Source organism: Brachionichthys hirsutus, chromosome 14 (assembly GCF_040956055.1).
Source record: "Brachionichthys hirsutus isolate HB-005 chromosome 14, CSIRO-AGI_Bhir_v1, whole genome shotgun sequence".
Lineage (NCBI taxonomy): Eukaryota > Metazoa > Chordata > Actinopteri > Lophiiformes > Brachionichthyidae > Brachionichthys > Brachionichthys hirsutus.
Window position 1 is genome coordinate 2,838,360 of NC_090910.1, and position 21,445 is coordinate 2,859,804.

The 21,445-nt window shown below is 42.5% G+C and overlaps 1 protein-coding gene across 1 annotated transcript in view; it reads left to right on the plus strand.

Moving 5' to 3' along the window:
- Positions 1–21,445, plus strand: part of cubn (cubilin (intrinsic factor-cobalamin receptor)) — a 64,470-nt gene that overhangs the window by 21,607 nt on the left and 21,418 nt on the right. The window contains exons 27-47 of the mRNA XM_068748207.1: positions 230–417; positions 1,057–1,216; positions 5,645–5,826; positions 6,332–6,500; positions 6,821–7,002; positions 9,455–9,611; positions 10,024–10,140; positions 11,724–11,837; positions 11,937–12,065; positions 12,461–12,593; positions 12,693–12,898; positions 13,658–13,839; positions 14,554–14,746; positions 15,714–15,911; positions 16,524–16,673; positions 16,917–17,104; positions 17,277–17,445; positions 17,708–17,882; positions 19,101–19,279; positions 19,757–19,966; positions 20,984–21,124. Coding sequence (XP_068604308.1) covers positions 230–417; positions 1,057–1,216; positions 5,645–5,826; positions 6,332–6,500; positions 6,821–7,002; positions 9,455–9,611; positions 10,024–10,140; positions 11,724–11,837; positions 11,937–12,065; positions 12,461–12,593; positions 12,693–12,898; positions 13,658–13,839; positions 14,554–14,746; positions 15,714–15,911; positions 16,524–16,673; positions 16,917–17,104; positions 17,277–17,445; positions 17,708–17,882; positions 19,101–19,279; positions 19,757–19,966; positions 20,984–21,124 — 3,522 coding nt within the window. The remainder of the gene's footprint in view (positions 1–229; positions 418–1,056; positions 1,217–5,644; positions 5,827–6,331; positions 6,501–6,820; positions 7,003–9,454; positions 9,612–10,023; positions 10,141–11,723; positions 11,838–11,936; positions 12,066–12,460; positions 12,594–12,692; positions 12,899–13,657; positions 13,840–14,553; positions 14,747–15,713; positions 15,912–16,523; positions 16,674–16,916; positions 17,105–17,276; positions 17,446–17,707; positions 17,883–19,100; positions 19,280–19,756; positions 19,967–20,983; positions 21,125–21,445) is intronic.

Consider the following 21,445-nt stretch of genomic DNA (forward strand, 5'->3'; position numbering starts at 1 on the left):
ATATACAGTAAAATGTAAAGTTTACTAACGTTTAGTAAAACATTTGTAAAAATAGACATCGGCTTATCTCAAATTTAAGGGATTGCCAGGTTATCGGTCCATCCTGTGGCTGACAGCTGTTAATTCAAAGGAGGTGGATGAGTGGTTCACAACTCCAGTAATGCTGGAGGCCAAGCCGCCCACCGTTCCTGAACAGGTGTGGCGTTCTGTTTCTTGTGTTTGGTTCCAGAATGTGAGAACATACTCATCACAGCTCAACACAATGGAGTGGTGGAGTCTCTGAACTTTCCCAATGACTACCCAGCCAACTCCCTGTGCAGCTGGACCATCCAGGCTAGTCGTGGAAACACTGTCAACTACACCTTTAGTGCCTTCCAGCTGGAGACATCCAGCAGTTGTGTCTTTGACTACATTAAGGTAGGTAGATATGTATTTGCATATACTGTATATCATATGTGTCAAACTCAAGGCCCGGGGGCCAATGTGGCCCGCCACGTCATTTTTTGTGGGACACGGAGGATTTAATGGGGCTTAATGTATCGATACTCATGGCTGAAAAATCAATACAAAATATTGATATATATACCACAGAATCGATAAAATTGCTCAGCTCTAGTTAGGGACTAGTTTTGCCACCTCAAGACGTTAATTACTTCTTGTAATTTTGCTACCTATAGTCCAAGATGCCCACCTATTGGTTCTCAGAGTCCACCCTAATCCAAATGGCCAGAACTGGCCCTGTTGAGCCAACTGCTGAGTTTAGTCTTCCATTGAATAAAGTGCTGCAAATTAGATTCTGCTATGAGCAGCATGATGCAGACATCAGACTGTAGTTCTACAATCTGTCTTTGTTTTTGTATCTGTCATTACCAAATAAACCAATAATAATAAAAACAAAATACTACAATCAATCATATTCCGACCTTTTAGTCAGAATACCTACATCCACATGGTCTCAACAGATGAAAAGGAATGTTTGACAACCAACAAGTAAAGTACGTTTTTGTGACTATTATCCCTGTATTAATATCATTTCTTCACATTTTGCTGTCCTAGCTATACAATGGCCTGAACAATCAAGCGCCTCTGATTGGTACATTCTGTGGATACACGCCGCCCCCAGCTAACGGCACCACAAGCTCAGGCCTTACTGTGGTCTTCAGAACGGACTCCTCTGTGTCTAGGTCAGGCTTCCAAATGATGTGGTACCAGAATGGTAAGATGCAACAATCGGACAACTCTGTATCACATTTAAATAGTACTCCTCTATACTGTATTTTAGTTATGTAATTAGATAATTGACATTTCATAACCACATTGTGATTATAAGCACGTTTGCCTATGGGGTATGATCACCTGACCATTTTCTCATCATAATACCTCTTTTATTCTAATTGTGTAGTTTGTCACTCGCTGGTTACTCGGGATGGGAATCAGATCTCTGTCCGATTCGATTCATATCTCGATACACTTGTTACGATCCAATTCATTCAAGACACATCTGATAAATCCTCCGATGCAATACAATTCGATTAACTCCCTTTCCACCATGCATCTCAATTCATGTTCAACATCTGCTAAAGCCACTGATACGATGCATCTGGATTCATTGTTGCCTGGTCAAGATGATGTCATTCAGTTGGTTTCAGTATTTTAGGTTTATATGTACTCTACACTCATTTCCATTTCATTTTTAACTATATTAATAAAAGCAAACAATGTAGTTATTTTATAGATATAAAAAAGCAATTCAGTAAGTTTAATAATTCATTCAATTCAAGGCATTGAAAGAATTGCCGTATTTTTAAAAACTGTAAACAATACATTCATATGTGGTCAAATGACGAGCGCAGCGAGTCAACTCGTGTTTGTGGGTGTCTGTCTGTGTGTGTGTGTGTGTGCGTGTGTGTTGTTACCCTCGCCGAAGAGGAGGCGAGGGTATTGCAATTGGGTGCGTTTGTTTGTTTGTTTGTTTGTTTGTCTGTTTGTTTGTCTGTCTGTCTGTCCGAGCGCATAACTCAAAAACTAGTAACCCAATCGACTTGAAATTTTTACACAAGCAAGGTTCTGTCCGTGGCTCGGTCCTCCCCGAGAATGGGGGATCCGGATCTGGATCCAGATTCTAGAATTATTTTTTACATGTGGAATTGTGCCTGTGCTGTAAACTGCCACTTTAAGAGGGAGGGACACGAATGGCATGATGGGAAAAAGAGTCCAGAAGGAGTCTTGTAGTACGTTCCGGAGCAGCAAGCTAGAGCAGGTTTGGCCCCTCTGATCCGGAAGCCCTGTTTACTGTCTCACAAGATCGAATAGTCTATTGGAGGCGGGGTCTGCAATCGCTGATTGTCTTTCTAGTTTAGTGTTGGGGGGTGTGTGTGTGTGATGTTGAGTGTCGGTGTGTGTGTGCGTGAGTGTGTTGGTCGTGGTCAACAGCATGGCAACGTTGAATGTCGAGGGTTGACGGAGCTGTGCTCGTCAACTTGTCGTCTTCTGCGTTGCAAAAGCAATAGCCCCTTACGCCTAGGATAGGCGCTCGGGCCTAATAAAGAATTTTAGCAAAAACAATATAACTTTTTTTCTGAGTGCGCGATTATTACACAAAATACATTTTTGGAATGGTCTTGACGCGGGCTACGCGTTTGTGTGTGTGCTGTTTAGCTTCGGGGTGTGTGTGTGTGTGCTGTTGAGTGTCAGTGTGTGTGGGCGTGAGTGTGTTGGTTGTTGTCAACAGCATGACAAAGTTGGATGCCGAGGGTTGCTGTGCTCGTCAACTTGTCGACAGTCTTCTGTGTTGCAAAAGCAATAGCCCCTTGCTCCTAGATAGGCGCTCTGGCCTAATAATGTCCTCTGGTTCTAATTCTCACAATAGTTTAGCAGTACATATTTCAGCCTTCTCTATTCATTAAAGCCAATGTGTGAAAGCCGTGCGCCTTGCTTTGACTGCAAAGTCATTAATTAATAAGGTCACTGAATTCGATTCTTTGAACGAGCTCCCTCTGAATGGGTTCTGTATTCCCCTGCTATTCCTGTAAAGTGCTTTGAGATAACTTTCTGTTGTGATCTGGCATTATATAAATAACATTTAATTTAATTGAATCTAAAAGAGATTGTTTGATTTTGATTACATTTTCATGAAATGTTGGGAATATTATCAAGAACAGATGATTCAACTTTGGTGAAAATCCAATTATGAGCAGAATGAGCTGCTTGGAGGAGGTCAGTGCTCTCATGGAGAATTTAAAGGGGTTTTGATCTTTAACTATCCATCCCTTTAGTTGAAGAGACTCACTCACTCCTTTGATGTCTAAGACAAAGGGGTTTGATGTTTCAAACATCAAAGGAGGACTAATGCCTGAAAGGTATAAAGCAAATGACCTCCCAACAACATCCTTAGTTCTACCATCTGGAAGAAAAATCAATGAACAATATGAACAGCAACGATAGTGTCAGCTCAAAGATGAGTGCGCGCTTTTCACAAGTGCTGTTTGCTCCAAACAATACGAGTAGACGCTACTGGAAATTTGAAATGAATAGGCTGAGGGATAGCCATAACGAATCGCCTAACACAGGAAGTGACTTCATAAGCACAGATAATCTCTTGGATGAAATCGAACGGCTCGAAGAAAGAGTGGGGAACTTAGATAGAGTTCTTAAGACTACTAACACACAGCTAGAAGCCCAATTAAAAATCAATGGCGACCTTCAGGTAAGGCTTAATAAGTGCCAATATGAACTTAGACTGCAAGCAAAGGAAAAGAACAGAGAGATCTCTGTTCTGGCGAGGTTGGTCGAGGACCAACAGAGTCGTCCAAAGCACAAACTTGCCTTCGGAGGGAGTCTGAAGTCTGGAGCCAGCATAGATCTCATGTCCAAGTTGGAGTCTTGTGTAAAAACAGTGAAGTCCACTATGAACCTCCATGCCGAGAACGAGGTGTATCAGCCGATGCCATTGGTGCTCCACGATACAACAGAAAGCACCACCGAGCTGTTCCACCTGAGAGAAGCCCTTTGTCAGTCCAGTGAGGTCAATGAGGTCAGAATGACCCTGGACCCTGAGCGCCAAAAGGCGGCCGAGCGGGTCAGAAAAAGCCTCGCCAAGGATGAGGAAACCTTCGGGAGAGCAATCGATGAGGAAAATAAGTATTTTGACGAGGAACAACTCAATGATGAGGAGTTCCTGAAGCAGGAGCCAAAGAAAAAGAAACAAAAGCGCTGGTGGGCTCGAATTTTCCCAAGATCCAAGGATTGCTCCAACCATATCTATTCCAAACTAGAATAGCAGGCCTTCCCAAAGAAGTCACTCGTCAGATCGATACAGAAGATGTGATCCAATCTTTCCCATCATGTTTTTGAATTTTTGAATGTGGTTAGGGTGCTTCCACCAGGGTCAACTAGACATGTCTGAGTCTTTAGCTGTAGACGAGGGCTTGGAGTTCCCAAGGAAGCATTCTAGGGCCGTTACTGTTCCTCCTATACATTAACGACATGAATGCCGCCTGTAACTGCAAATTGTTCCTGTTTGCTGATGACTCAGCACTCCTGATTTCGGGTGACGCTCGCTCGTCACCTTTGTCGAGGGTTGACTGGCTGCGCTTGTCAACTTGTTGTCTTCTGCGTTGCAAAAGCAATAGCCCCTTACGCCTAGATAGGCGCTCGGGCTTAAAAAAAATAAAGAATTCTTGCAAAAACAATATAACTTTTTTTCTGAGTATGCGATTATTACACAAAATACATTTTCGGAATGGTCTCGACGAGGGCTACGCGTCTGTGGGGGCACACAGACACACACAAACACGAGTTGACTCGTGTTTGTGTGTGTTGTTTCGTGTTGGGGTGTGTGTGTGTGTGCTGTTGATTGTGGTGTGTGTGGGCGTGAGTGTGTTGGTTGCCCGATGGGAACAATCGGACAGTTACAAACACGTGTTTGTGGGTGTCTGTGTGTGTGCGTGTGTGTTGTTTATTGTCGGGGTGTGTGTGTGTGTGCTGTTGAGTGTCGGTGTGTGTGTGCGTGAGTGTGTTGGTTGTCGTCAACAGCATGGCAAAGTTGGATGCCGAGGGTTGACGAGCTGTGCTTGTCAACTTTGTCGTCTTCTGCGTTGCAATAGCCCGGGGGTGGGCAAACTTTTTGACTCGTGGGCCACAATGGGTTCTAAAATTATCCAGAGGGGCGGGGCCACGAACAGATGAATATTGTATTTGTGTGAACTAATATAAATGACGTGTAAAAGCCATTACATGAAAGGATTTGGCCTTTTACAGGTAGCATTACAGGGAAAAGGTCAAAGATTGGGGTTTAATTATAATAAAACTTAATTTAATGATATTATTTGGACAAGTTTGGTGGGCCGGATCAAATAGCCCAACGGGCCGCATATGGCCTTAGTTTGCCCATGCCTGTAGTAGCCCCTTATGCCTAGATAGGCACTCGGGCCTAATTAATAGAAAATAAATAAATAAATTCCCATTCATGCAGGATTTAACTGTCTTCATATTTACTCCGTTACACTCACATGGAGTCAGGTCAACACCAAGATAACGAAAACGGAAGGCTGAAGAAACAATCTCATTGATCTCAAGCAACATTGTCAGTTTCAAATTTACTCAAGTTTTACATTCTTGAGGCGAATATAACTGTGCCCTGCAGGTTGTGGTGGGGAGCTCTCTGGTCCCAGTGGCTCATTCAACAGCCCAGACTACCCTGACAGATATCCAGAAAACAGGGAATGTATGTGGTACATCACAACATCAGCTGGAAGCAGCATTACCCTCACTATACATGAGTTTGATGTGGAGTTCCACCAAGACTGCAATTACGATGTGCTGGAGGTAAGCTGTTGATCTGTCTTTCTTAGTAAACAACACCCCCTCATCATTTGTGCTATGGTATAATACAGGGTTCATTAAACATTAGTCTGCTGGAAAGAACTGGAACTTGTCTCTAGTTAGTAAAAACAACATACGTTTTTTTTTTCTATTATATTTATAGCAGTATTTCTGAGGTGGGTAGATTTCCTCTTTTTGGTTTTCCCTGATGATATTTTAAAGTCATATAGCTGGTTACGGTGGAAGTCACTGGAAAAGTTCAGCCCTCTGGCAGATCAATAAAACAATCAAAAAAGTAATGACAAATAACTTTACATGTTAAAAGGGTAAAATGTTCACAGGGAAAAGCCACAAGACAAACAAAAACGTAACATAGTTCAGAAACGAGTTGGATCAATCACTTCTGGCAAATAGGAGAAAAGCCTTTCACCATCACCAGTGGATGTTTTTTGCCATCCAGCTCCAACGTCAAATTTGTTGCAAATGGTAAATGTTGTCTTCTGCACAGGTGTATGGAGGCCCGGACCTGACAGCCCCTCGGCTGGCCCAGCTCTGCACCACTACATCTAGTCCACTGCATGTCTCCAGCACCGGCAACCTGCTCACAGTGCGATTCAAATCTGATGCTTATGTCAGTGGCCGAGGTTTCAATGCGAGCTGGGCTCAGGTCCAGGGAGGTGGGTGAACATTATTGAGAGCATTCCATATACACAGAGGGATTAAGGATTTCATACTGCTCAGCATATCAGTCAATCATTTTTACATGGAGCATTGCTCAAAAACTGGCCCAACAATGTAGCCCAATAAAGATAGTTAGCATTTTGTTTGCATTGCGCAGCCGCTTTTCCAAAGATTAAATGAAGCAGTGCGTTAACTTCTCCCTCTGACATGAGAATTCAGGAGTGTAGAATAAGTTACACTTTCATTAGCAGCAAAACACACACGTAGATAAAAGCCATCACGGACAGACTTTCATCAATTGTCCTCCCCCCTGCAGGCTGTGGAGGCCCGGTCACGGCTCCAGCAGGGGAGATCCATTCTCCTATGTATCCCAGCAGCTATCCCAACAATGCGGACTGTTCCTGGGTCATCAGTGTTGATCCCAACCATCGTGTTTTCTTCAACTTTTCTGACCTGGATATTGAGCATCACAGCAGCTGCTCCTGGGACTATGTGGCTGTGAGTCATGTAGCACAAAAGTGCCAAAACAATATTTAAAAAAAAAATCTTTGACACAACTTGTGTCTCCAAAGAACTGCAAAAGTCAAAAGACCAAATGATGATTGATGACTGGAGATGTGTCTTAAACTGTGTGTACTATTTCCTTTGTCGGGTATGAGGCGGAGTGTTTGGACTCCTGGATGCAGAGACCAGGCGAAGGAAAACAGTCCGATGAACTTTAATAATGAGCAAAATATACCAATATTTGTTATTTATTTATAATGCACTTTACTTTTTTTTTAAATCTCAAAGTGCTACAACAGATACATGAAATAACAATTGCATAACACAGAAAGGTAAACTATACATTAGCAAGATAAAGACAGAGATAGCAGAAAAATACAATAAAAAATAACAATAAAACTGTGCTAGTATTTTTTTGGAGTCCTGGAGGACATTCCACAGGCCCTGTCTCCCATTGTGGAGCTCGAAGCTGGGCTGGTGGGGGCAATGGGTGGTTGTGGACCAAAGGTGCCTGGAGATAGTGTACGCAACAAGGAGTTATCTGAGGTAGGCTGGAGCTGTGCCATGGATGCACTGGTATGTCAGAAGGCAAAGTTTGTAATGGATCCGGTAGTGAATGGGAATGAAGGGACCGGAGGAGAGGGGTAATGTGGTCCAATTTGCGCCTCCTCCATCCTGGCAGCATAGTTCTGTATGTGCTGAAGCTGGGGAGAGGAAAGTCTGCAAATCCCTGCTGAGACTGTTGCCTTTGCAACCTGGCCATGGATAAGCGGTGGAAGATGGATGGATGGTTTACGTGGGCTGATGGCAGATATATTGGCTTTTATTAATGGTGTTGGAATCGGAACATGTAGATGGCCTCATGTTTTTCAAGATGTCCTCTGCCTGACTCTTTGTCATGTCAGCAGTGGCTCAGTGGGTTGGGCCCTGGGCTGGGAAGCGGAGAAGTCCGCTGCTTCCCTGGTTCGGGTCCCAGCTCTGGTGAAATATGGAGTGTGGGCTGGTGACTGGAGAGGGGCCAGTCTGCCTCCGGAGCACTGCCGAGGTGCCCTTGAGCAAGGCACCGTCCCCGCAAACGGCTCCAGGTGCGCCGACCATGGCGGCGCCTTCACCCTACTCCCTCTCCGTGTGCCAGGGCCCCTCGATGCACGTGTTAGTGTGTGGTTGTTTCAAGGGGCCCGTTGTTCTAGGGTGAAAATTCAATTTCATTGTGTGTGTCAGCAGATGATGATTAATAAAAGCATTTCATTTCATTAAACTGAGAGAAGGTGTCCGCTGGATATAGGGATCTCCTGGATATAGGGAGGACAAAGCCGGGAAAGAAGAGCGTATCGTGTCAACCTTGTGGGTGAAAAAGGCCATGAACCTGTTGCACTGATCCTTACTGCTGTCACAGTGAGTGTAGAGAATAACATCCTTGCTACTGGTGAATTTGTGTGAGTAGTATTAAGATCAGGCTGGAGCTGAAGCTTGTAGTAAGCTCACTGGTGGTCACAATAGGCTTGTTTGTGCACTATCAGGCTGCTGGACACGTATTTACATTCTAGGGCATATGTGTCAAACTCAAGGCCCGGGGGGCCAAATTCCCTAAATATCGGTCAATAATCAATGGAGATATTGAAGAACAAATTACAGACAGACGCCGGCGATTACATAACCTCGGCGGATATTTTTACAGCAGTAAGGAATCGATATATTTTTAGAACTATGCAATTGCATATGTAATATTTATAATTTAATTAAGTATGTAGTAGTAAATACAGTTATTTAGCAGCATGTTAAGGAGTAGTTACATTTTATTTACATTACATTATATTTAGTTACATTTACACGATGTTACATTTACAACTGGCCCTTTGAGGGCAACCATAATGCTGATGTGGCCCTCGGAGAAAATGAGTTTGACACCCCTGTTCTAGGGCATTAAAATCCAAAATCTCCAAAAAAACAATGCAGGACTGACTGATGTCACAATTAACCAAAAACCCAAAATAATACAGAAAAAAAAAAAAACAACCTATGAGATACAAAGGAGCCAGAGGAAGACACAGGGAAACAGGAACACAGGATAAGAATAAGAGACATACACACCAAGCAAAAGAATAATCTGTCTGAGAACTAAGGGAGAGAAAACTGAAAGTTATTGAGGGATGAGGATCAGGAGTGTCTTGTTTGGCTCAGCCAGTCCACTCTTCAACGCCACACACTCTACAATGAAAGAGAGACAGGAGTGAAAATGGAGGAATGCAAAATCAACCAAGCAAATTAAGCATCAACACAACCATGACATCTTAAACATAAACTGTTTATAAGAATGTATGCAGTATATTATGTGGAGACAATTATCAGAAGAACAAAAATAAATAAATCATTTGCATTGGTTTTAGACTCAGTCTGTGCTCTGACTGAGATACATTTTCCCTGAAACTCTGGGTCTGTCCTTTAGATCTATGATGGTCCAGCGATGTCTTCTGCTCTTCTTGCCCGTGTGTGTGGCACCAGTCTTCCTCCTTCGATTACCTCCACCCAGAACACCATCTATGTTCGGTTCAGGTCTGACTCCAGTCGTAGCCACCGTGGCTTCAGCGCTCGCTTCTCTGCTGGTGAGTTTCAAACTGCAAACCCGAACTGCTCCAGGTGCGCCCACCTGACGGCGTCTTTACCCTATTCCCTCTCCGCATGCTAGGGCCCCTGCATGTGTGTGTTTCAAGGGGCCTGTTGTGTGTGTGCTTGCAGTGTATCAACGAAAACATAAAGCTTTCTTCTTTCTTGACCTTTTTGAGTGCACATAGAACCTGTTTTAACCTGCTATTATCATCTGTCCTGTGTGATCTGATTGTAACAGGTCGTCTCTGATTCATGTACTTCGCACCTGAATTGATTGTTTCTCAACATGTGTCTTGAGTGACCATTTGTGACCAGATGTCACATTCCTATGCTGAATACATACATACAATATAGAATATAAGGAAAACAGATGCTGTACATCTGGATTGTTTGTACTTTTTTCAACAGTGTGTGGGGCAGCCATTGTAACGGATGATAACGGTGGAGCCATCACATCGCCACGGTACCCATCGCCATACCCACCAAGTCTGAACTGTAGTTGGATCATCAGAGCACAGGAACCATGTGAGCTAAATCAGCTGTCAAGCATTAAAAAGGGAATATTGTGGAACAACCCAGATTCTAAAGCAGTTGGGATGTTGTATAAAACAAATAAAAATGTGATCGTTTGCTAATCCTCTTCCCTTTAAAGGTCCTACATTATGAAAAACTCACTTTCCCCATGTTTCTACACTATTATGGTGATTTTGGATCATTATAAACCCAAACACAGCTAAATAAACCAGCCAGTTAATCCGTCGTAGTTTGGGTAGGTCTGTAATCCCCTCCGAAAACACGTCTGGAAGAAATATGACCAGGATTTACGTCAAACCGGGGAATGTGCACCATGCGTGCATGCGTCCCCGTGTCTGCATTCTGCCTGTCCACACTCTACGGCATTTTCCCTGAATAAAGTTTATTTTTGGTGGCAAAAGTTGGCAAAAAAAGATTGTGTGTGATAAACACTTTGAACGAGATGCTTTATGGAGCAGGAAATAGACAGGAGGATCGGTGCAGCGTCTGCTGCGATGCGGACTCGACACAGATCCGTCACGGTGAAGAGGAAGCTGAGCCGAAAGGCGAAGCTCTCCATTTTCCGGTCGATCTCCGTTCCTACCCTCACCTGTGGTCACGAGATTTGGGTAGTGATAGAAAGAACAAGGTCGCCGGTACAAGCGGCTGAAATGAGCTTCCTCCGTAGGGTGGCTGGGCTCTCCCTTAGAGATCGGGTGAGAAGCTCTATCATCCAGGAGGAGCTCGCAGTAGAGCGTATAATTTGCGTATCGTTGCGCTGTGTGGGTTCATTGCCAGCTCCGGCAGATCGAGCTGAAACCACAGACGCTCTATTAGTTTAGATGTGTAAGATGTTTGTGTTGGTGCGACAAGATGGTAGATGAAGGAGAATGTAAAATAAAGCCTTCACAATAATATTTTTATTACGTCCTGAGATCAATGGGGCGGCTGTGGCTAAGTTGGTAGAGTGGGTCGTCCAGTGATCAATGGGTCGGTGGCTTGAATCCCAGCTCTGACTGTCCTCATGTCAAAGTGTTCTTGGGCAAGGCACTGAACCCCGAATTGCTCCCATTGGGTCTGGCAGCGCATTGCATGGCAGCACTCACCCACTGGAGTGTGAGTGAGTGTGTGTGAATGGGTGAATGCGAGGCTTGATTGTAAAGTGTAGTCCATTTACCATTTATTCACGTATCATTGCACCGTGTTTGAGAAATGAGTCTCCCCCTGTTGCTCCCGTTTCTGAGTGAGCGACTTCAGACAGACAAGAGGGACGCTGTCCTGCAGCATCTGTTTGCAATTTTGACCAAAGACTGTCAGAGATATTTCATATAAGTGTCTGGGAACTGTGGTAACTTGTGGAAAAAGGGTAGAATATGGGACCTGTAAAACATGTTTGGAAACAAAATTTGAGAGAAATATGCTTTTTGTGTACTGTACATAGAAAAAGTCTTTGATCTTTGATTTCATCTCGTGAAAAATTGGAGCAAAACAAGTATTGCATTTATATTTTTGTTCAGTGTATATTTGGAATCAGGGTTTACATGTTATGTAAAAAATAAAGTATCCTTATGATGTTTGACTTTGTGTGTGAGCAGTCAACCACGTGACGCTGTCATTCACTGACTTTGAGCTGGAGATCATGTCCTCCAGCTGCTCCCATGATGCTGTAGAGATCCTGGACGGTGACAACTACCAGGCACCTTCGATAGGTACATATGCTCTGTGTTTCTATGTTAATGGTCCACATTTGTTTAACAGTGATATTTGTTAAATTAACTGTAACCTTTAGTTCTTCTAACTTTTCTCAGGACGCTACTGTGGCTCAGAATTACCTCATCCAGTGACATCTTTCAGTAACTCTTTGGTGGTCAACTTCACTACTGACCAGTCTGTTTCCGGAAAAGGCTTCCGAGCCATCTACTCGGCATCCACCTCAAGTAAAACGCGCCAGGGCACGCTTTAAATTATTTCACAGGACAAACAGAAATGATTTCTAATTTGTGTCCTTTATTTTATTTTTTATTTTATTTTATTTATTTATTTCGACCACGTAAACAACAAAGAATAAAATGATAAAACAATGCCAAATACATGCGCACACATATACATAAACATAAATACATATATATACTGTACACACATATGTAAAGACATATTCACACACACACGCAGCACATGTAATATTAATTAACAATAACTCAAACAATAAATAATAACCATAATGCACTAACTATGCAATTTACATGAGCGAAAGGGAGTAGGAAGAAGTAAATACTTATTTAACCCTACTCCTTCTAAACTTAAACATTATCTTTACTTATCAATTTACTAGGCTGTGGAGGAGATCTGCTGATGGAGAGTGGAGCATTCAATAGTCCCAACTATCCCGACGCTTATCCGTCCAATGTGGAGTGTGTGTGGACCATCAGAAGCTCGCCAGGGAATCGTCTCCAGCTTTCGTTTATGTTAGTAAACTGCTGATCCCACCAATGTCTCCATATTGTTTGGTGTTAAATGGAGCTTTGCTGTTGAATGTCAGTAACAGTCCTCTTTGCTTTGTTCAGTATCTTTCACCTGCAGACATCTTATAACTGTCAAAATGACTACTTGGAAATCAGAGAAGGCAACTCCACCGGGCCTCTGGTTGGTCGTTTCTGTGGAAGCCGACTCCCCTCCAACTTCACCTCTGTAATTGGTCACATCCTGTGGATTAAATTTGTAACAGATGCTTCCATAAGTGGACCAGGATTCAGAGCTACCTTCTCTCACTGTGAGTGTTTGCGTCAGTATTCATTTTACATTGATAAGATTTTACCATTTCAACAGATTCTGAATGGCAATTTAGAAAAGAAATTGTATTTACAAAGTCTTTGAACTTTTTGCATAAAACATCACTCAGATCTTAAATTGTAGGATGTTTTATACCCCTCTGGTCATGGTCATCTGTGTCTGTGGCATAAAATGCAAATGAGTTGAGGTTCATCACACCCCTCTTCGGACGAGAGTGTGGCTTGGGCTTTACCGTGCCTTAACCTCGCTCAACATAGTCTGAATGGTGCTTCTCAGGAGATCTTTATTCAATGTTTAGTAATTTTGGGTATGTGTTTCACGGCTCTTTGCGATTATGTTATAAAGTGCAAACCGCCAGCAAAGGATTTCCATTTATTGCACACTTGCCTCTGGTGTTCAGGAAGGCTGAAACGAGACTGACCACCACAACAAAACATATGCATCTTGTACCTCAAATTCCTATCCAATTGACGAGCCTGACGAGGGCCAATATGCATTTAGAGTTAGGGTTATGGGTTAAGGTTACGGGTAGGGTCAGGTTTTTGCCGTGCCATAAGAACTGTGGTTACGGATGCTGTTCACCTCCCTGCCGAATTGAATCACTTCGCCATAGGGCGTGGGCGTATCAGAAATGCTGCTTGTCTACTTACCCTCGTTAGGCATAGGAATTCGATCTCGCCCCCAGTCCCGGTTAATTTGGGAGACATCTAACTTCTTTGACTTCCTCGTTGTCTCTAAGTGTATGGCAATGATCTGATGGGGAACTTTGGCCAGGTCGCATCACCGCTTTATCCCAGAACATACCCTAACTCTGCCAACTACCGCTGGACCATATCTGTGGAAGGAGACAGCTACGTTCAGATTTCTTTCCTGGATATGGACATAGAGGACCTTTCTAACTGCAACTATGACAGTTTAAAGGTAAGATATTCTTGATTGATACGTTCACAAGGTTCTGGGTTCGATTCCACGCAGAGTTTGCATTTGCATGGTCTCCCCATGTCTATGTGGGTTTTCTCTGGGTTCTCTAGTTTCCTTACACCTCCAAAAACATGAGATTTAGGTCAACTGATCACTCCGGTACAGTACTGAAATACATTAAAAACAGTAGCATTGCAAATGCCCTGCGATACGCTGGCGAAGTGTCCGGGGTGTATCTTGCCTCGCCCACAGACAGCTGAGATAAGCTACAGCAACCCCTATGACCCATAACGTGGCTAAAGTGGCCAGAGGTGATTCAGGTCGTCTCATCTACAAGTGGATGGATGGACGGACGAATGGATGGATGGGTGATAATAGCTAAGCTAGTGAAGGTGTTGTTGCTCTCCCCATTCAAGTCCAATAAGAAGATATAATAGTTTTGTTAAAAATTATGTCTGGGGGATCTGGTTTTTACTGTTGGATAAATGAAAATGATAAGTAACAGTTTAAAGGTGACATCTAAATAAACCATCAATTCAATCCTTCGTAGTTTGCGCAGGTCTGTAATCACCTCCTGAAACACGTCTGGAAGAAATCACGTCCCTTCTGATGTCAGACTACCCGCTCTATCACCTGCGCCACCTTCGCTGGTAGAGACGACTGCCCAACAAGATCTCCACACTCATTCTGCCCTCCATCCTTGTTTCGCCACAGATATTTGATGGCCCCAGTGTTCATGACTATCCCATAGGCACATTCTGTGGCCTAGGACTGCCTCCTCCCATTAGAAGTTCTTCAAGCACTATCACCCTACGATTCCTGTCCGATTCTGTGGTGGGAGGACGAGGCTTCCTTGTCGAATGGACTGCTGTCCAGGAATCTGGACCAACACCAACTATCACACCAGGTCAGACAAAGCGTACCTATTATTATTATTACAATTTCTTTTGGTTTCCCAATTTTGTGAGACACAATGGCCAGTAAATGTGGAGACTTGGAAATGCTCCTCGTCTTGCACCTCTCTTTTGCCAGTCTTTTTTGGAAGAACATGGAAGGAACTACTAGCCCTGACAGAACAGTGTCCTGTGTCAAGGACAAGCAAATGTTTGAATGGATGGAATTTACACCTTGAATCCACCTTCATCTTTACAAACATACAATATAATCCTTTCATCAAGTCGCATGCATGAAGTGGCGAGAGTGAAATATAGGGAGAATATGCATTTGACAATTTGAGAAAGTGATGCAGACATGATATAAAAACTGCTCATTTTGTCATGCAGCTTGTGTGAAAAAAAGTTTAACCAGTAAGATGCCACTCATTCAACTCATCACCATGGTCTCGAGTGGATTTATATCCAGGGGGTCGAGCCATCCCCGTCATGCCACGGGGATGGTGGTGCCCTCCATGTAGGAGCTCTACTCCAAGCGGTGTAAGAAGACGTCCATTGGAAACATCAACTCATCCACAAGCTATTCCATTGCTGCTGTCTGGTTGACATCCCAGCATCCAGACCAACACACAAAAGACAGCTTCTTTTCTCGGGTCATACGACTCAGCTCATTGTAGGATACTCTAAAGCTGCACTGCTGCCAAATTGCACATGGTTTATTTAGATTGTGTTTTCATTTTTTTTTTCTTACTTTTGTGTATATAATGTTAAGACACATTTTAGCCCTCTATCGCATTAGTTTTATCACTCTACTAGTTTTTTTCAGGATGAGGGAGTCTACAAACAAAGAAATTTCACTATTAGTAACTGCTCTATGTGATTGTTGTATGCACGGCAATAAAGACTTGATTGATTGATGGATGGATGGATGTGAATACATACCGGTATGTAACTGAACATTTCTCTTTCCGTGGCTGACAGGTGCATGTGGTGGACTGATAATGACGGGAGACACTCCCAACTTCCTCTATTCTCCTGGCTGGCCTGAAAGCTACCCTCCTAACCAGGAGTGTACCTGGTTGATCCGTTCGCCCGACTCTACTGTAGCGTTGAACCTCCTGTCAGTGGATATAGAGGACTACCCGATGTGTTACTTTGACAGCCTTGTCATAAGAGATGGTGAGCCATGAAAACTCCAAGGGAAAAGGAAACAGAAATTACTCTTCAAATATGTCTTGTGTGAATTTCTTTTAATTAAATTACAATACTGTACAAAATGTTATTAATGCAGCCTCATGGGTAGCATGGGTAGTGCGGTTAGCACAGACATGAGCAAACTAAGGCCCGGGGGCCATATACGGCCCGCCAAACTTGTCCAAATAATATCATTAAATAAAATGTTATTATAAACCTCATTCATTTTACCTTTTTCTCTGTAATGCTACCTGTAAAAGGCCAAATCATTTCATTGAATGTCTTTTACATGTTATTTATATTAGTTCACACAAACACTCCATCCATCTGTTCCTGGCCCGGCCCCTCTGTCACAGTTTAGAACCCATTGTGGCCCGTGAGTAAAAAGGTTTTCCCACCCCTGGGTTAGCAGGAGCAAACTAACATTGCCAGTTTCTCCCTTGTGCCGGTCCCAGGCCCAGATAAAGGCAGAGGTCACTTTTTGTTGTGGTGTGGCGCTATAGAAATAAAATGAACTGAATTGAATGCCTGTAAATGGCCTGCTTCTTCTTCTTGAGACCTTACGATCCCCTTCTGTGTTTATGTTTGCGTTCTTAGGTGCAACCAGTCTGTCCCCCATCTTGGCTACTGTATGTGGGCGTGAACCCCTTGGATCCACTTTCCATTCAACAGGAGATGCCATGTTCATTCACTTTTCTTCAGACGGCAGTGTTAACGGCGATGGCTTTAATGCATCATACTCTAAAGGTCATACAGCAGAAACAAGTTGACAAACACTTTATGCAATATCCAAAAATATTTGGGAAGTTGTGTGAGACCATTTTATTTATTTATGTTGAAATATACTCAGTTAGGAAGTATTGTTTGTTCTATGAGTATAATCTAGTACTCAATGCACTCTGACATGGTTTTTGTAAAACCCCTGGCACACGCTACTCCCACGACCCGACACCAGTCACAAAAATAATCAAAATGCATGTTTGCTTTCAGGCTGTGGTGGCCTTTTGCATGTAGACCGAGGTACGGTGAGAAGTCCTCGCTACCCCCAGGACTACCCGCCTAGTCTGAACTGTAGCTGGCATGTAAGAGTAACACCTGGCTTCAGAATATCTGTGAACTTTCAGATGCCCTACCAGATTCAAGGCTATGGAGCTCATTGCTCAGGAGATTATCTGGAGGTAGGTTCTAGAAATTAGCATCAATTTGATTACAGTCTGTCTGTTATCATGCTTGTTCTAAAAGTATGTTTAAAGATAAATTATTTTGGTAAATGAACTTTTATGTCTGAAGTCTTCACTTGTAGAAAGTTTATGTCACCACATTTATATACATTTTTTGCTGTCTCCACAGCTCAGGAACGGCCCTGATGGTTCATCTCCACCACTGGGGGAACGAGCTTGTGGGTCAAGTCCACCCTCCCTCCTCCAGACTACTGACAATCACCTCTTTATTCACTTTGTGTCTGACGCAACAAATGAGGCCAGCGGATTTAAGCTTACCTTTCAAGCACACAGTCAGGGTACAAACCAGTTTTTTTTATTTGCCATTTTTTATAGATAATTTATACAGTAAATATACACGTACTCATTCACGACTCCGCAGTGCATTCTGCTCGTCGTTACAGTGATTCGTTGTCACCTAAACATATACTTCAAAATTTCCAAAAGCCCATTGTAACTCGGAGTGGTCTTTAAATGAGTACGTCTTTATGTGAGGGCCGCCTGTGTCTATAAGCCTTATCCATAACGTTGGCCTGAATTCTTTTGTCTCTGTTTCTGCAGCATGCGGAGGCTTCATTGAGCTGATTGATAATGATCCTCCAGGGTATATCACTTCACCCAACTATCCTCAGAACTACCCGCAGAATATTGACTGTGTCTGGGTCATCACTGTGCCTAATGGAGAAGCTGTCCAAATTGATTTTGAAGATGAGTTTTACATCGAGCCAGTTAGCAGGTATGAAACTGCATTTGTTGCATTTGTATTGGCTCTTTACTGCTGAACACATAGTTTCAGAGTAGTGTTGGGAAAATGAACATATTATACATATTATATTTTTAGATGTGGAAAAATTAGCAGTTGCCAGGATTTTTATGGACGCTTTTTAAATGTATTCATGCCAAGTAATGTGCATTAATAGTGTCTCTCATGGCTGCGCTAGTGAAGTAATAATGTGTCACCAGTACATGTCATGTGTTCATCTCAAAGAGTTGTAATGATTAATAATCACATGTCATCACTTTCATCACCATGGTGTCCTGGATCATCTTAAAATTGATGAGTAACATGATTGGTGGTACTACATTCAATAGAAATGTGGGGTAATTACTTGGATAAAAATGTCCACCTGTTATTCAGCCATTTGTAAATGTTGCTATTTGTACTTATTCTCAAAGTATTTGAGGTGACTCAATTGAAGTTACGCCTGTAACCCCTTGTAGGCCATTTAGCTGCTGAAGGATCATGGGTAATGGTCATGATCACGGATATTTGTTGGACATTTCTAGAAAAAAAAAAAATTGTATGAAGGGCCATTTATATTTTAAACATGAATTACACGCTAAAATAATGGGTTTCCGTGCTGAAATTTGAGATTTAGAAATTTTATCCAGAATTACCAACATTAAATTTTATTTCTATAGCGCCAGACCACAACAGAAAATTCTCTCGAGGCACTTTACAGGATTAGCAGAATAAATAATAATAAATAAATACAAATAATGGTTTAGTAATAGTTGATCAGTGTTAAGAGAAGGACTGGAACACCATGTTATTTACGGATTGACAATCACAATGAATTGATACAAAAGGTATACTTTATTAGCCTTTACAGCCCTTTGAGTTAAACACATGACATTTGCACTGACGTTGCTGCTCAGGGTTGGAGGAGTGTCCCTTTAACTAAAAGCTTACAGAACATTTGATGAACATGGACATCATCCATAAGTATGATGATTGAAATTCGGTATTTGTTTCATTCATCAGAATATTTCTTTATGCATGTACCCCAATGTAATAATCTGACAAATGTCGGACAGTCTCCAGTTTTGAGACCTAAAAATAAAGTTTAACTTTCACAAGAGGAAACCCTGGTGATCAGTAATACTCTCACATATTATCATCTTAAAGTAATACTTTTGGGAATCTTTAACTATTTGTATCTATTTTTTTTAGCTGTGCATACGACTACCTAGAGCTGCGTGACGGCTCAACCTCCAACGCTGAGTTAATTTCAAGACTATGTGGCAGCAACCGACCCCCCACCCAACGCTCAACAGGTTCCTCCATGCTGCTCAGATTTCGCACTGACACCAGCATCACCCACCAAGGCTTCAAGGCAAAGTATTCCATAGGTAGGCGTGGCCATTACACTCTGAAAATAGTTAGCTCTCTAAAGACAAGTGTAGTTTATTGAATAGAGAACCAAACGATAGCATAGTTGACTAAGGCGTAACAATATGTATGCACGTGGCTCCTCAATGTCAGGTAAATCTTGTTATATTTGGAGCTCTATCTATCCATTCATCCATTTTCTTGTATTGCTTATCCGTCAGAGGTCTGCTGGGGTCTATCTCAGCTGGGAACATGTTGCATTAAAGTAAGCTTTTGTTCCACCACCTGCGGCTGCATCAAGATTAAAAACTTACCGTTCAAATCCACAAGGATGGCTTGAATTTGAGTTTGACTTGTTTTATTTTCTGAAAAATCAGGATCCAATGCTAATAGAGTTTCACTGAAAACAACTTAAATATTTGACAGTTTAAAAAACAAAAAAACAGCAGATAACTAATGGCCTGCCTCTCATTTTTCTTATGTCACATTCCTCACAGCTACATGTGGAGGTACCTTCATCGGTCAGAGGGGTGTCGTCTCCAGCCCTGGCTTCCCAGGAACAAACTATCCAGACAGCTCCAGCTGTGAGTGGTACCTGGAGGGTCCCACAGGCCACTATCTCACACTCACCTATGGAAATTTCAGCTTGCAGAACACTCCAGGCTGTACTGCTGACTATGTTGAGATCAGAGAGTACAATGCCTCAGGTAAGAATCCAAGATGGATGGATGTTTCTCCCTTGTGCCGGTCTCAATTCCGGATAAATGCAGAAGGTTACATCAGGAATGACATCCGGCGTAAAAATGTGCCAAATTCAACATGCAAATCAATGTGAATAAGAAAGTCATACCGGATCGGTCGAGGACGCCAGCGGCGTTGTTAACCCAGAGGACGCTGCTGGAAACTGGATTACTGTGGGTCGAATAGACAGATGAAGAAGAGGAGGAAGACAGGTGCATCAACAGTGAGAGAAGAGGGAATGGAAGAGTGGAATCGGATGCTTACTGCGGATATTATCAAGATTTTTCAAAAAAAAGGCTGGTACACAACAATTTTGGCCTACTGTGCATTTTTTGTTTTTAGAGATAGAGATTTCTAACAAGTGTCGTTTTATAGCCGAGGAGACAGATCCATTTTAATTTGTGGCTAATTTTCACAACAAAAACATGTTGTTTTTGGACACTTTCAATAATTTCTCTCTTATTACTACCTCCACAAAGGAGATTCTGTTTTTGTTGGCCTTTACCAAGACACTGGAATTACCGGCAGTAGTGGACAAACAGATTTGTTGCGTCTGCAAAAGCTACGGATCTAGATCTAGTTTGAAAGTGTGCTTTTAGTGAATAACTTCTAAACTATTAATGATATCAACGTGAATCCAATTGTTACAGTAAAGGTTTGTTTTCATCGTTAAGGAATTTAAAAATGTGTATAAAATGTAGGACAATAAATGTTTGTGTAAATCACAATGTAGGGGGACTGAGGTGCTTGGCGGAGGTCTGCGCTCCCCGAGTGCTTTTCTAGTTTACATCACTGCTAATTACTCTGACGTTCATTTATCAGGTAGTCTGTAATACATACTATATAATGTACATTTTTAAAAATGCATACGCACATGGATAGTGTCTCAACTTTACGCTTCTATATAAGAAAAGAAAACACCTGCATGGAGGGAAGGGGAAAAGTGGCATTATATAACTGGCTGGTGTTTTGTGTGTGTGCAGGGCGCCTGCTGGGCCGGCACTGCGGCAGTACTCTTCCTGCTTCCATGGACACGTCTGACAGTTTCGCCTACATCCGCTTTGTCAGTGACAGCAGTGGAAATGCAGCTGGCTTCAGTTTGACATTCGAAGCCAGCGTTGAAGGTAAAAATCATTTTCAAAACGTTATTAGAAAATAACAAGTAAGGAATATGTACATGTAACTACCGTATTTTCCGGCTTATAAGTCGCTGTTTTTTTCATAGTTTGGTCGGGGGTGCGACTTATAAATCGGAGCGACTTATATATATTTTTTTTTTACAAAATTTGTGAGCGCAGAGACAGTAGCCTAAACATTTCTATAAAAGGTGTTACAGGGAACTCTGTGAGAATCTGTCGCTGTTTCTGGAGGGTCGGAGTTATCTGTCACATCTGTTATCTATAAACACCAATTAGAGGGGCTGAATCAAAATGGTGGCGAAAAGA